Source organism: Juglans microcarpa x Juglans regia, chromosome 2S (assembly GCF_004785595.1).
Source record: "Juglans microcarpa x Juglans regia isolate MS1-56 chromosome 2S, Jm3101_v1.0, whole genome shotgun sequence".
Taxonomy (NCBI): Eukaryota; Viridiplantae; Streptophyta; class Magnoliopsida; order Fagales; family Juglandaceae; genus Juglans; species Juglans microcarpa x Juglans regia.
Window position 1 is genome coordinate 5,173,390 of NC_054597.1, and position 16,614 is coordinate 5,190,003.

The 16,614-nt window shown below is 34.0% G+C and overlaps 2 protein-coding genes across 2 annotated transcripts; one reads left to right on the plus strand and one right to left on the minus strand.

Moving 5' to 3' along the window:
• LOC121252336 (L-ascorbate peroxidase 3-like) lies at positions 1-1,661 on the minus strand. Its single transcript, XM_041151945.1, has 7 exons — positions 1,550-1,661; positions 1,137-1,262; positions 915-964; positions 758-823; positions 634-682; positions 188-270; positions 1-87 (listed from the first exon to the last, which is right to left on the minus strand). The coding sequence occupies exons 1-7, from the start codon at positions 1,659-1,661 to the stop codon at positions 1-3; spliced, it is 573 nt and encodes a 190-aa protein (XP_041007879.1).
• A 10,673-nt stretch (positions 1,662-12,334) lies between these two features.
• Positions 12,335-14,369, plus strand: LOC121251972 (MYB-like transcription factor ODO1). Its single transcript, XM_041151403.1, has 2 exons — positions 12,335-12,661; positions 13,279-14,369. The coding sequence occupies exons 1-2, from the start codon at positions 12,399-12,401 to the stop codon at positions 13,823-13,825; spliced, it is 810 nt and encodes a 269-aa protein (XP_041007337.1). The 5' UTR covers positions 12,335-12,398; the 3' UTR covers positions 13,826-14,369.
• Positions 14,370-16,614: the final 2,245 nt, after the last annotated feature.

Here is a 16,614-nt window from a genome sequence, read left to right on the forward strand (position 1 = left end):
TTACACGAAATACGAATTATCAAACTTCAAAGGGTCAGTTGTCCAAGGTAGACTTTCGAATCTTGATCTCTCCTTGTGTGCATTTCCCTAAAGAAACAAAATGAAAGACAAATTATATAGATGATATGAATTAAAAAAAAAAAAAAACCTTTTCCACACATATAGTTGAATCTTTGGAGAACTTTACCAATGTGTGGCCTCCAGACAATGCCACAATGTCCTTGTCAGATAAGCCCATGCGATAAAAGACATCTCTTAAATGCTTTGCACCTATAACAAAATGGGACAAGACGTGAATACATTGTTCAACATCCCATCTGTTCTGTGTTTTCTATTACCATGAAATAGACTGTCTCGTGTCAATTGCTCTAATATATGCATGTACAGATCAAACTCAGAGTAAAGAAACTTATACATCAGCCACAGAAGAACCAAGTTTTTTCCAATATTTATCATACATAAGCGCCGTGATGGATAGTTTAGCATATTCATGTTCACTTTTAACAATCTTCAAAGAAGAGATATAAAACCTATACTTCATTCCATCATCATAAATCAAACAACAAACTGGGATAGCTTATGTTTCATAGGAAATCACCCATAAAAACTAAAGCAACTTGGTTAATAACATACCTTGTCTAGCATCAGGAAGGCACCCTTCTTCAGGAGATTCCAATGAATCCTACTTGAGGTTAAGAAAGTTAAAAAAGAGTACAGATCATGGATAGGTGCTTTAGAAATTCTTCCATCAATATACCTTCCTTCCTAGAACAAAGTCAATAGAGGGGCCTCCAGTGACTTCCACTGCAACAATGCAAGCAAGCTACAAATCCAAAACGCAGTTGAAGATGAGTTAAATTTGTAACACCACGTAGTTGAAGACAAATGTATGCTTCTCGAAATAGAATCGTAACATGGTAAAGATCAGCATATGTAATCTTTGGATGTTTAGACTTTACTTCTTCTGACATCAAAACGAAGAAACAAACCCAGGAATAGTGAGAAGAGAACCAATGCAAAATTAGGTGCAAAATATCAATTCATTTATCTAGAGAACAAACTAAGCTCTAAACTTCTTGACCCACCCGTAATCAGATTTGCTAAACGATATTACACATTAAGCTGTAAAAGCTCACTGCAGAATCCAACTGCGATTTCCAAACCAGCATTTGCACTATGTTTCAACTCCACCCCACTCCTGATTGAGCCATTAGAACCTCCAGTCTTCATTTTGGCATCATAGGTCCCAGCATTGTGCCACCTGTCCTAGCATTATGCATGGTTAATGTCCTGTACCATACGCTTGCGTGCATGCTTAAGATCAATCATAACGTTTTAACATGGCATGCCTAAATAGTTAATTCTTTGTTTTGTCAATCAGCAATGGTGAGAAGATCAGAAAAGAAGAAAAATTGCAACTTTCCAAGATTACGGCGACAAGAAGCAGGAGATTTTTAATTTTCATTTACATTCTCTCTTTTCTAGTTTTCTCGGGAATGAAACGGGGATTGCATTGCTAAAGCAGAGCAAGAGAGAGAGAGACTTTATTCTAAACAGAGCATTATAGGAGCGCATTGCTTGCTGTAGATGAGAGCGCGAAGGTCTCGACGAGCCATGCCGATTTCCTTGCGGTAGTCTGCGTCAACTAGTGGTGCAGCCATGAGAGTTAGCGAGCTTGCTTCACAAAGCAATCTCACGTAATTTTGATTATACCCAACAAACAATATCCTAAAAACGCCCATTCCAAATCACCAATATAGTCCCACCAAAAATAAAACAAAACAAGACCTAGAAAACCATTCAAAACAGAAACACAAACCTCGTGGAGAGCAGGGCAAGGTTGTTGTCGTACTCAACATCAACCTCCAGAAACTTCCAGAGAATAGGAAGGTTGTTGTCCCAGCAAATGTACGACACCAACACGTCGGCGAGCTCCACAGATGGCAGAGCCACTCCAGCGGAGTTTAAGTTCGAAGATACCTGTAACGCCCAGTGCAGAGGATCGCTACCCTTTCTCTGGACCACTCTGGTTAGCTCTCTCACGCTGTCCCAGATACCATTATGTACGGACACCGCCATTTCTGAGCTCAATTTGGCACCTCATAAGAACGAACAAGAAATTTCACATCCAAGCAACTGGCAAACACAACCAAAAATAGTTCATAGCAATGAAGAGAAATCCAACAACCAGATTCACATGGAACAAAAAAAGAAAATGCAGAACAAAAAGAGAACAAGCAAAAAAGAAAAAAAATGAAATAAAAAAGAACCACACAGGTTTTTCAATCCAAAAACAACGAGACGGCAAACAAAATCCAAAACATCCCACATATTCACATCCAGCCAAGAGAAAATAAAAACAAAACCATAAAAACCATACCCAAACCACACCGACAACAAGAACAGAGAAGAGGAACCCAAAGATACACCACTATGAGAGGAAGCTTTTCCTCCACGTCTAACGTCCAAAATCCCTCTTATGGATACCAAAGACCAAGAAACCAAAACTTTCGCCTCGAGAGGGTTTAAAACTAAAAAAGTCCCTCCAAGAGAGATCAAAACATCTTTAGCTTGATTGTGCTAGTCTCTGAGCATCTAGTTTGCTTACAAAAACAAAAACAAAAAAAAAAAAAAAAAAATTGAGACAAGCTATGAGAATCGGAAGCTCTAGGGGAAAAATGAGAGAGAGGGAAGAACCACAATGTGAAGAATCAAAAGCCTTTAAGCAGATTCTTGTGGAGTAGGCTGCCCAAAAAAAAAAAGAAACAAACTTCAGATCTCAAAGAATCATACATTCAGATTTAAAGAAGCAAAAAAAAAAAAAAAAACTCAGATCAGAAGAAGAAAAAAAAAACTCCACCTTTCCCATGAAGAACAATCGTGTTCTTCATTAGCTGACCTAGGCTGCAGTTTTCTTCATTTTCTTTGAGACCAAACACGGGAAACGTTTGTAGAGAGGATATTTAAGAGACACGGTTGAAGAATCGTGAGGACAAAGAGAGAGACCTCTAGTTTCCCACGAAAAATAGATTACAAAAAGGAGAGGTGTGAGAGAGTGAGTTTGAGGAGGGTCGAGGGTGAGAGAGTGTAGGTCTGAGTGTGTGAGGGTTAGAGAAGCAGATAGAGGTTGGGGGTTAGAGAGAATTGGCGAAAAACAAAGATAGCTGAAAGAGGGTAGGTCTGAAGGGAGAGAAAATACAGAGGATTGAGAGAGATAGAGCGAGAGAGTGGGAGGGGGAGAAGCTTCGAGAGAATGGAAGTTCCGTTTGATAGCCGTTAAAACAAGTATTTCCACTCCGTTAAAACAAGAATTTCCGTTTACAGCCGTTTAATAGGCTCTTATATAATAGAAATATATATATATATATATATATATATATATATATATATATACACTACTTGGATATAGTACTATGATTTCTTTTCTATTTTAAAACACCCCCTACGTGTTACGTTGAATCTGGTTGTGTTTGTAATAATTAGATTTGATTATCTGTAATTCAAGTACTTGATCTACTAATTAGAATTTACTATATAGTATATTAAACTCTTGTACAGTTGTCGTATTGTATATTTAATTATCATCTTAAAAAAATCTTCTGCAATTTTATGGATGTAAGTACACTGTCACGTAAATTTTGTATCGTGCATCGTTGATTTTACATTTTTTACTTTATGTTACCGTCACCCTATTGAGTTACACGTATGTTGTTGACCAGACTTCACAATTAAAACTTTAATAAAGAAAACTATAGGAAAAGAGATATGAAACCATTGAAAAAGCAGGAAGAAACAAATGTGGAAGATGTTCCTTGGCAGTCGAAGCAAAGCAATATGAACATTGATTGACCAACTTTGCGAGAAGTAAAAGCTAATATTAACTGCGAGTCCATCATACGCAGCGCAGCTGCATGCACATGCAGAGGGGGTTGTCAAATAATTTTGTACGTAATTTTGAGGGATTTTTTTGTCGTATATAATTATTGGCAATTTATATAAAATAACTTGTCGAAAAAATGCACGAATTTAAAAAATAGAAAGAATATTGGGAGAGTTTGATCAGGATCGAGCTATATATGATTAATCGTAGAAGACAGGTTACTGAGCAGAACTCTGTCCAACTGAATAACAAACTAGCTTATCTTAGTTTAGTTTGTTTTCATAACTTATCTAATTTAATTATTATAATTTTTTTTAATTCTCATATAAAATAAAATAAATAATTTAACTTTTTCGAATCTCAAAACAAAAATAATATTCAAAAAATATATTTAATAATATTTAATTTAATTTTTAACTTTAATTGTAACTCATTTTATCTCATCTGCAAAAACAAAGAAGACTGCTTATGGCTATTCAGTGAACAAATAGACCATTTAGGTGTCACCTTTTGTTTTAGATGATACAAGCATAATTATTTTTACAACGGTTTTTATAATTATGTTTTAAATAAAAATATTTATATAAAATGATGTTATTTTTGTATGTTATTTTATAAAAAATGTATTTCATTTAAAATATAGTTGAAAATAATTTGTACAAAATGTTGTATATCTATCATTTTTCTTTTCTTGATCGGTTGAGCTTCAGTTTGTGTCCAGTTTTAGATTTACATGCTTGCTTTGTTTCGTTTCTTTTGGAATGAGAAAATTGTTGATGATGAAAGAAATTTTACAAAGGATTGCTTTGTTTTTTGTTTTTATTTTGTAATTATAACTGCGGTTGATTTATTTGAAAGGGAATTTTTAATTCGGGAAAAATTAATGACCTAAACTATTAAAAAAAAAAATACACCTAAGACTAATTTAGATACATGTGAAAAATGTACTTTTACATAATAATAATAATAATAAGGGATGTTGAGGAATAATCACAAATTGCTTGTAAATAAAGTTTTGGACATGTTTATAAAGAATGAATAATTATTTCTTGTAGAACCAGTTTTATAAGATGAGTTAGACCCATAAATTTTTTCATGGTATTAGAACCTGCAATAGAGGGCCCACACTACTTATCTCGTGACAAGAATTGGAAAAAATACTTGTCTGCACATGAGGGAGGTGTTGAGCAATAATCGCATATTGCATGTGGACAAGATTTTAGGCATATTTATAAGAAATGAGCAATCATCTCTTATTGAACTAGTTTATGAAATGAGTTAGATCTATAAATTTCATCAATAGAACAAAAGAAGTACACAAATTAAGGCTTTAACTGGTGATCATGACAACTATTTTGCATATGTTTATAAGGTGCATGCATGGGTATCTTGGACAAGATTCTTAACATAATGTTTTTTAACAACAATATTTGTATCTGTGCTAAGGACAGCTGGTTGCTGATTCAAGGGCAGGATTGCTTCTAATCCTTCCAATTTTTTTCTTAAATATTGCACACACACTATTACTATATGAATAATGGAATATTATATTGTAGGCGGTGGCTATTAATCCATGATCACCTGTGCAATTCCATTAATTACGAGATAATTATTATTAGAGATATCATATTTGTAGTGGTTATCTGCTGATGTCGTGTTCCGTGGCCTAGGCAACTCTACGTTGACAGTGCTACGATAGATGTTATTTAGAGCTCTGACAATGTTTCGATGTGGCTGTACGATGGCGGTTCGTACATCTATGACGGTGAATGAAAAATAAGTACAGAAAAAGTAAAAAGAAATGGATACCAAAATTTATGTGATTTGGCAACAGGCCTATGTCTACAAGAGTTTGGGAAATGAAATCTCCACTATAATATATCTGTTTACAGTCATCACAGTTCCTCATATTTCACTGTATAGAGAATGTTGAAGATCTTCCTGTTGGAGGCGTTGTCTTCCTTGAAAGGTTTCTTGAAGAAGAAGATCTGATTGATGGAGATTAAGTAGGTGTAAGAAGTAAAAAAGATTCCCATTTTATGTTATTTGGGCATTCTCTTTTATATGTTGTTTGACTATTTATTGCACATGCATGAGGTGGTAGGTCTCCCTTGCGGGAACTATTTTCCTTCTTTCTCTGACCCTCTAATACTTATAGGCCCTCATGTATCTTTTATCTCTCTCTTGTCTCCTTTTTATCTCTAGTGATGGCTTGGTAGGCTGGGTCCAATTATAGATTATGTGCATTTTATCTCTTCACATAACCCATAATTATATCTAGCATTAGTCTTATTATTATAAAGCTCGATAATGATTAATTTTGAGACAAGTTAATAGTCTTGCTTGTTTTGTGATAATTCAGCATCAATTCGGAAGGTTATAAGCTTGTGAAGTGAACCAAAGTCACGGACTACCGCGGGCCAATAAATTAGATTTGCTTGTGCTTGCTTACGTGCCTAAAGAAATTGTATCATAAAGGAAAGAGAAATGAGGTTTGCAGAGAGTACAAGTTTTGCATACTATTTTTAAAAAAAAAAAAAAAAATTTGAAATTTACATGAAAAAATTATTTTCTAATAATTGACCCTCTTTTTTTAAAAAAAACAAATATACGTAAAGCTTATACACCTTAGATCCTTCGGACTACATTTAGGAAATGAAGTACTTGTCCTCTCGAAAAATTAAAAAAAAAAAAAAAAAAATATATATATATATATATATATATATTTACAAGTTAGTGTGAATGACACACCATCTACATATAAGTTGTAGTAGTACTATTATAATTAAATGCTAAGGGCACACAGATACTTCATTATGGATAGCAGGAATTAGTAATATTTCTTCCAAAAAATCCAATTCCATTCTCTTGCTAGCCTTTTGATTTTCTTGCTTATTCAAAGTAGGCTTGGGAACAAAAATGTTACATCTTTACATGATGAAAACGGAACATTTTTATTTTTTGGTTTGTTACGTTTTGGATTCTTGAATGAGCTCAATCCATCTCAGTTGGGTTCTGCTTTAGATCCATCCTAACATCTAAATACACAATTCTTAAATTATTAAATATCACTCAACTCGAAACCTTTTTATACATAAAAGTCACAATCTATTTCAACTCAATGCCTATTTATACGTAAAACTCACAACAATTTTTAATTTTTTATAAATATATCTAAATTCATCTTAATATCTAAACACATCTAAATCTATCTAAACTCATCTTAGGTATGTTGCATAAAACTTACTTCACAACTTATTACTATTTATAAAGAGCTCAACTAATCTTAATCCAGCTCAACATCCAATATAAACAAATAACTTTAAAACATGCATGATCTGGAACGCAATTTGGGCCAATCAAGAGAGGCTTTAGCTAAAGGGAGATAAAATTGAGAATCTGATACGTAGAAAATGGATTTGTGATCAATTTATTCTCTCTCTAAACTCTCGTTAGAGATCTGACTCGAGGGGGTGGGAGCTTCAGCTCCTTTCCCCCTCCCTCCCTCCCTCTCTCCCCACCCCCTCTGTGTAGTACTTCGTTTTTGTGTTTGTTGCGTTTTTACAAGCTAAATAAGGGAGAATCACAGATCTGAAACTTTCAGCTACCATAGACTAGCACGTGCCCCTCCATGGCGTTGCCTAGCCGCCGATCTTCAAGACCATCGAAGGCGGCGCCAAACGGAGCGGTGAGTTGCTCGCACGCGCAGCCTAAAGTTATCGGAGATGTTCGGCCAGTGGCTATTTCGCGCCACCGAGAGGCCCTCTGCTGTCGCCATGCGCAGCGCCATTGGGGTCTGTGAGTCTGGAACCTCCAACATCAGTCGACGGTTTTCCTTCCAGAGTGGTGCGTGTACTCTATGCCACGCGCCTTTGCAGCCTTTTGGAGCATTGTCCTTTTTGTTTTCACGATTGTTTTTCCATTGTATTTTATTTCGTGTCCTATATTTCTTTTTTTAAAAAATAAAAATTTAAAATTTTGTCCCTTCGAACTTTGGTCCGAATGGTGTGATCTCCCCTCTCCGTTTAGGCTGTGTATGGGGTTGGTGCACTTTATTCAGTGTAGTCGAAGTATGGGTTTTGTCACCTGGTTATTGTTACTCTGTCGGAGACAAAGATGTACACGACAGATCTCTTAGACTTAGGTCTTTAGAAATCTGTCGTTTGGACTAGACCATGTCAGTCACGGAAGTGTACTGAAAAGTTATTAACGTTTGTAACTGACTTGTTTTGAGTTAAATTTATATGTCTTCTATTATGAATGAATTGTGATCCCTTATTATCCAAAAAAAAAAAAAAAAAAATTCATTCTCATATATGGGTCTCATTCAAATGATCCAACCAATCGATCAATTCATTCTCATATGGGTCTTATTCAAACGATCCAACCAATACTAAATCTTTCTGACTTCTTCAGGCTCCTCCATTAATCTACAGACAAGTGCCATAAATTGTGATCAAAACTAGGTCACATTTATGCACATCAAAAGTCTACATTCGGCCTATGATTTAAACATGAGAAAAGTAGTACTGGTCCTGAAGATTCAAGATCAAAAGGTCGATTCCAATTCAGTAAACAAAATAGACTTACGTACAAGTAATTAACAAACCAATCAAAGTAAAGCAATCAGGCCATGCAACCCAGATTAAGGCAACGGTTGACAGTGAGTTGAGATAAAACAAAATGAATTGAGATGAAAATTAAATAAAATATATTTTTTTTAATATTATTATTATTTTGAAATTTAAAAAAAATTAAATTGTTTATAATATTTTATGTAAGAATTTGAAAAAATTATAATGATGAGATGAGATAAGATAAGATAAAACACTTCTTGTATCCAAATCGAGCCTAAAGCATCACCGGAATTATCCAGTTTGCATGGATACAGAGAAAACAGGCTAGACTATAGAGATGAAGAGGGGGATTAATATACTTAACTGTTGGATAAGAGAATCAGAAAAAAGAGCACGAAAAAAAGAAAAAAAGATGTCATAATTGTGAGATCATGAGGAGTTTATAAATCCATAGTTATCATGGATGAAAACAAATGTAGTACTTTACCTAAACAATAAATATAGTCCTAAGTGTAATATCCACCTATCAGCATCCTCACCAAACAATATTGATTTCTTATTGATCATTACAATAACTTTTAGGTCATGTTTGAGTTTTATCATACGCAAAGCCAAATTATTGGCAAAAAGCAGGTGGCTAATTATCTACTACACGAGACCAATTGAAAAACTATAAATAAAATAATAAATAATTAAAATAGTCAAAATACATTAACACCTTATGAAACTGATGTGATCATATGGTAATAGGGTTTATTATCCATATATACCTTTTATGCTACAGTACCAAGTAAATTATTGGCAGGAAGGTCATATATATATATATACATTTGTGAAATTACAGCTCGTTTTTAAAATCTTAAATTTATGAGAAGATGTAGAGTTTATTATTTATTTTATATTTTAATATTCTCTCATGTATAGGTCACGTAAAATATTTAATTAAGAAAAATACTCTAGTCACAAAAGAATTACACAAAAATAAATTCATAAACTAACATGACTTGATATGATACATCAGATTGTAAGGTTATTTTTATTATAAATTAGATATAACAGATTCTATAAAGATGCATCAGTTTCTAGATTTACTTTTGTGTAATTTATTTATGTTTGTAGTATATTTCTTTAACTAAATGGGAATAAAGTGCAAATTCAGGATTCAAACTTAGAATATCTTCTCTAATATCATGTGAACACCACTTATATAACAAGACAAATTTTATTATTTAATTTATATATCAACGCACATGTTACGTGAGAGTTTTTAACTTTGAATGTTGCCTAATTAATTGTGGATTTCATGGGAAATATAAAATGATGTTGCGGGGTTCACACTCCATTTGAAGTAGGTGTTTGGGAGGGGGGAGGGGACAAATTAAAATGACATGCATATTCCCCCACTATACCTACCTACCAAAAAAGAAAGTGTCCCTCTCTCAAATTCTAAACCTGCCTTTGAAACATATACTAAAAACTAACCAACATTCCGTTTAATTAAGCTTTTTCCTACATTGGGGATTTATATATATAATCATGTTCTAATTATGACGGTATTCCTACTCACTTATTGCATCATTAATCATTCCTAATTAAATGGATATGGTTATAATTAAGAGCCGTGCTATCTATCTGGGGTGTAGCACGAGAGTGGTCACCGCCGATAAGGTTTAATAGCCTTTTTATTTTTTTTATCATTATTTTTCTTACCTTTTTTTTATATTCTTAAATAATTTTCAAATTCATTTAAAAATACTTCCTTATCAAATAAGTAAAATAAAATATAATAAAACAAAATAAAATATTGATCGGTGACTTTTGTTGGGCTGGATGCAACATTTTCCTATAATTAATATGGCTCTTAATTTATTTATTTGTATTTTGGTCAATTCTCTAAGACCCACGGCTAATTCTAATGGTAAAACGTCAGGTCGTAAAAGTCATTTGCCTAGTCCGCACCACAACGGCATAAAGTTTGAGCAATAGTGGATCGGCTCAATAGTGTGATGCTATGCAAAACCCCACCCCCCCCCCCCCCCCCCCCCCCCCCCCCCCCCCTCTTTTTTTTTAAACATTTACTCATAAATTTTTTGAAATATATATATGTATATATAAAGAAGTGCTACACTTAATAATTTTTTTTTATCAAAGTAAAATTATAAAATAATGTACTTTCTTATGATTAAATTTATTTTATAATAAAAATAATTAATTTTATAAATTGATATATCGCATCAATCTCCATAGTTTAATTTTATAAAATACCTCTACCACTAATTTATTTTTCTAAAAAATATCATTTGAATAGTTTCATTCTGATAATAATTGAGCGGTGCTATTCTACCGCTCATAGTACCTCGTTGTAACTTACTGTTAGGTCAAAATTAACTTTTTATTTTTTTTAATTTTTTATTTATATTTTATTTATTATTTTAAAATATTTTAAAAAATATCAATATACTAATAGTTACTTCTTTAATTATTAAATAAAAAAATAAAATACATGAAGTGTGGGACAAATTAAACGAGCAAAATAATATTTTTCATAATAATTTATTAATTTCTGTGGATTGGATCAAAATAAAATGCTGACGAAAGCAGTGATGAAATGCTTGAGTCAGAGTGAAAAAAAATGAGGAAGTAGCTGTGTCAATATGCGGTTGGGTGCACCACTTTCCACCATCCGAATCGTGGGCCCCCATGTCTAAAATCTTAGGTCCCACGCTGCTTTCATAAACCCAATGGTGGCCACCCCCACTCTCTCTGCATCCGGTCTCCTTCTCCTTCCCTTTACATATCACGTGTTCTCACGCGCCAAGACAATTCCATTAATTTGGTCGTTTTGTATTTTATTATTATTATTATTATACATTAATAAAAGTCCAAAATCAATGAGAAGAAATAGCCAAAACCCCAGAGGGCACTACTACCCATTTTCTTGTCATGATCGAAATGCAACTTACATGATTTCCTATGTATAAAAGTGGGCTTTGTGTGGCCTTACAAAAGATCGAGACTAATTTATAATTTATATATATATATATATTCCACATAAATGAAAAAAAATTATTGTTATCTGAATTAGTTTTATAAAAAATATAATAAAGAGAATTCCCTAACATAAATATTATTTTGGATTTAGTGTGATTTAAGGCAAATAAATAGAATATGCATTTGCAAAAAAAAGATTCGTGTTGATAAATTAAAGCCTAATTTTGTAATATTGATGCTTCAAAGTTTTGAAATGGATCGAAAATGATAATTACATGATTACTATAAAATTTTAATAGATCACTTGAATATGATGTTCTTGTACTTATAACTTCTAATTATTGTACAGTCAGAAATAGATTCTATAAAAATAACTCATAAATTGACTTGACTCAATGTGGTAAATCGGATTGTAAAGTTATTTTTATTGTAAAGTAAATCTAATGTATTACGTGAAGTCACATCAATTTATAAATTTATTTTTGTAAAATTTTTTTGTAGTTGCATCACTTTTCTTTCTAGAACTTTTAAGAGTTATTAATTATAATCAAGACATTTTGGCCCTTATTTTCAAAACAGGATGTTTGATCATCATTTTACGAGGATAAAGAGGGTCATTTAGATGTAAAAAGGGATTTATCAAATATATGGACGTTTTATATTTCATGAATTTCCCAAGACATCAATATTTATTTATTACATATATATATATATATATATATGAAAATATGGTTGTGTTAATTTTCAATGCAGGCCTTGGGAGAGTCTGCATGCACATGCGCAGAACAAGCGTGTGACTAGCTAACCTCCAAAATAAACAACATATGATTTCCCCCAAAGAAAGGGAAGCCCCCCAACATACTATATAAAGGTGGGTGAGTGCCGGCTTGGGTTCTCCTAAGGTTGGTGGACTGGTGTGTGGCAAAACTACTGGGGTTCTAAAAGTAGTGATGGGTAGGCAACCTTGTTGTGACAAGCTTGGAGTGAAGAAAGGACCATGGACGGTTGAAGAGGACAAGAAATTGGTCAATTTCATCCTCACCCACGGCCAATGTTGTTGGCGTGCCGTCCCCAAGCTTGCCGGCCTACGCCGCTGCGGCAAGAGCTGTCGCCTCCGCTGGACTAATTACCTCAGGCCCGACTTGAAACGAGGCCTGCTTACCGATGCTGAGGAGCAACTTGTTATTGATCTTCATGCTCGTCTTGGAAATAGGTGCTTAATTCGATCTCTTTTTGATCATCAGTACTCTTTGTTAACTGTGCAAGAATTTACAGATTAAATGGCAAGTTGTTCTTCTGTCATCTGAAAACATTTTTTTTTTTGGGCTGTTTTTCTGGGATCTCTAGTGCTTTAACTACTACTCGGTGTGTAAAAACACATGCATTCAAAGGAAACTGATCAAGACTGGGCATCACCAGAAAACATAATTGGTTTCAACTTTTTGAAATGTGACAGATGGCAATGTAACCAAGTCAAAGATGATTACTTTACAGTTCTAAGAAGTGACCATAAGATAATCTAAATTTTACACTGTTCATTTACGTACACGTGAATCATGTAAAACTAGGTCAAATATATATGGTAGGAGATAAGATCAGTAGTACTAGGGTATCCAAAATTATGATCCTATAGACATAAAGAAATTTGATTTAGTAGTACTAGTAGTGCGTGATAATTGATGTTTCTGGACATAAAAAATTAGTAGAATGCCATCTTTTAATAAAAGTTCAAGATGTTTTCTCTTTTCTTTTCTTTTTCTTTTTTTCTTTAATGGTCTTTCTTGCTCTGATCTCCGCCTTAAAATACTGCTGCACTTTCATTTTCTGTAGGTGGTCGAAAATTGCTGCAAGATTGCCCGGAAGAACCGATAACGAGATCAAGAATCATTGGAACACCCACATCAAGAAGAAGCTTATTAAGATGGGTATTGATCCAATCACGCATGAATCTCTTCATAAGGAAGCTACCCCACAAGATCAAGCCCTCTGTCACGCTAATGATCAAAGAGATATGGAAGTCAGTCATGCAGAATCACCAAAAGTATATGGCTCAATCTCCTCCAGCACCGACAGTTCTAATGCCCCAACAGAGAACTCCGCGACAACCGATGATTCCCGGTCGTCGGACCCCGGTGATAGTGACCTATTGATGAGTACTCACATATGGTCAGAGACCTTTCTTGATGACTCGTTCTGGAATTTCTTAGGCACTAGAGATCAGAGCTGCAGTAGTAAAGACATTGGATTGCCAACATCAGTGGACATAAACTCTGATCAGTGGTTATTGGACTACAAGGATTTTGGAGATGAGGATTTTGGGCTTGGCTTTTTCAGTGGCACGGACATGAATTCTCTAGACATGGGTGGTTGCCACTGACCAAGCTCAAAACAGCACATGAAAGGGCTACTTCATAATTGGACACTTTTTGGTCCTAATTCTTCCAATTTCCAATGTCTGTTTAATACAATTTTAGAAACTTTTAGCAACATACAGCAAGTTGTGCAATTAGAAAGCTTACAAGAATTCTAGCTGCTCATGAGTCCCATCAAGGAAATGGGTATAGCCATCAAGTATGGGTTGGAAAAGTTAGCTTTTTTCCCAATATATATGGAAGGATGCCCATCTATCAATCTTTCTGATCCAGTACACAAGATTGGAGCCAATTCAGGGTTTCTAAATGCATAGGATAATGCAGTGTAAGGCTACCTATACCCCACCTTTTTATCTTTTCAGATTTTAGACTTTGTTTTGTAATATTGCTACCAAAAAGCTCACCCCACTCAAAAGAGATGTGTGGTTGAAGCACAGGTGCATGACAGGACCTCTATGTAAATGGATGGTAGTCTGTAAACATGTGTAATGCAGTAAGATATTGCATCCAACTTCTATAATAATAATAATAATCGCTAGTTGATCCCAAGAATAGCTTATGCACATCTCTTTTTTCCCCCTTCCGCAATGGCATGATGAAATATTATTACCTGTTTCTTTGCCTTCATGATGTCTTAATTATGAATATCAATCTAGCTAGATTACACGCATGCATCCCGGCCGGTGCAATATATCTATTTGAAGCCATTTGTGGAGATCATAGCTAGCTTTGAAAAGAGAACAACATCCATCCATGATGGTGATGATGAAGGTATCAGCTAGCTAGCTCACTCAACCTGCATACTACTCATGGATGGTATCTAGTTGTTGGTGTGTGTTGGTTGCTTCCCTTGCTTGTCACTTCACTTTACACCTAAGTTACTCGTTCTAAACATATATGGTGTTAATCGCACACCACTCAATTCATTATCTCTGTTCCAACTATGATTTGATATGACATGATTTTGCAGTACGATACTCTATATTTTTTTACATGATTTGATTTGCAATTTAAAAAAAAAAAAAAAAAATTGTACCACAAATCCGAATAAGTTTTCTCATTTTAAAAAAAAAAACATTATAGACACAAATGAATCAAACAAAAGGATCCCACATACTGAGGTGGTGTGCCACATGTTTCTCTATTTTTTTTCTCTTCCCGTGCAAGGCCCCCGCCGGCCCTGAGGTGGTCCCCGACCACCATTGCGGCGACCCGAACGGTGGAGACAGGCCAAGACAGAGAGGGAAAGGGGGAGGGGCTCGCGCGCTGCCGTGAGTGGGAGACACTGCCGCTTGGACCGTCGGCGGCTTCTGCCAACCCTGGGGTGGTCCCCGACCACCATGGCGGCGACACGAACGGTGGAGACAGGCCGAGATAGAGAGGAAAAGGGGGAGGGGCTCGCGCGCTACCGTGAGTGGGAGACGCTGTCGCTTGGACCGCCGGCGGCTTCTGCCGGCATTGAGGTGGTCCCCGACCACTATGGTGGCGACGCAAATGGTGGAGACGGGCGGAGGAAGGAGGGGAGGGGAGAGGAGATGCGGAAGGGAGGAAAAAAAAAGAAAAAAAAAAAAAGGGAGACGTGACACACTGTGCCACGTTAGTGTGTGTGATCCATTTGTGTCTGTAGCAACCCTCTTTTAATAATACATTTACACCCATGATCAACTTGTAATTAAAATGACTTTTAAAAAATATCCATGGACCATCATGACAACCATCTTATATATAATTTTATTATTTTCTTGGACATAAAAAATTCAACATCAGCTATTAAAAAAATAGAAGATTGTAAGAATAAAATAAACAAAAAATATTTAATAAATTAAAAAGAAAGCATAAAAAACTTAAAAACAAATCGTGTTTTTTTTTAATGAGTTGAGTGCTAGTTCTTACCTCAACTCCGGGTGGCATGGATGGAAGGACGAATAATCAATATCAACAACCAGTGTCTTTTTTTTTTTTTTTTTTTGGAAGCAATATCAACAATCAGTGTTAGAGTTTAGGCCGCTGGAAATTTTTATGTTTTATTTTTGAGAAATGATTAGCTCATATGCAATTTTATAAAATTAAATTTATAAATTGACATAATGATCTTTATATCAAACGTCAGACTATAAAACTCTTTTATTCAAATAGATTTAATATCTTACAGTAAGGAAGACTAATTTATAAGTTCGTTTTTTATAGCATCTCGATATACATCTAGGCTTCTAGTACTTCTTTTTCTTTTTAAAGCTCTTTTTGAAGCTCTTCTTTTTAAAATAGATTTAACATCTTTCCTAATATTTTTTTCTTAATTAGTTTTAAATCCTTTTATAGAGATGAGATGAGTTGAAATGATTTATGAATAGTACTAAAATTTTTGAATTAAAATTTATGAATAATAATAAATAATAGTGAGATCTACCAATCCAAACTGGCTTTTAAGATGATAAAATATTATTAGAATATTACTTTTTAATATTATTATTATTTTAGAATTTGAAAAAGTTGAATTGTTTATTATATTTTATATTAAAATTTGAAAAAATTGTAATGATGAATTGAGATAGGTTTAGGAACCAAACGAAGCCTTAAACTCTATTTAAAATTTTGAATATCTAAAAATACTTGAAAATGAATAATGATAGTTATTACCTTATTACTATCCATCTACTACTCTTTTTGCATATAATTTTTTTTAATTTTTTATTTTACTTAATAATTAAAAAAATGAGTATTAGTAAAATTATATATTTTTTTAATTTTTTTTTAATGATTAAAGATATTAAAAAAATAGTTAAAAAAATTAAAA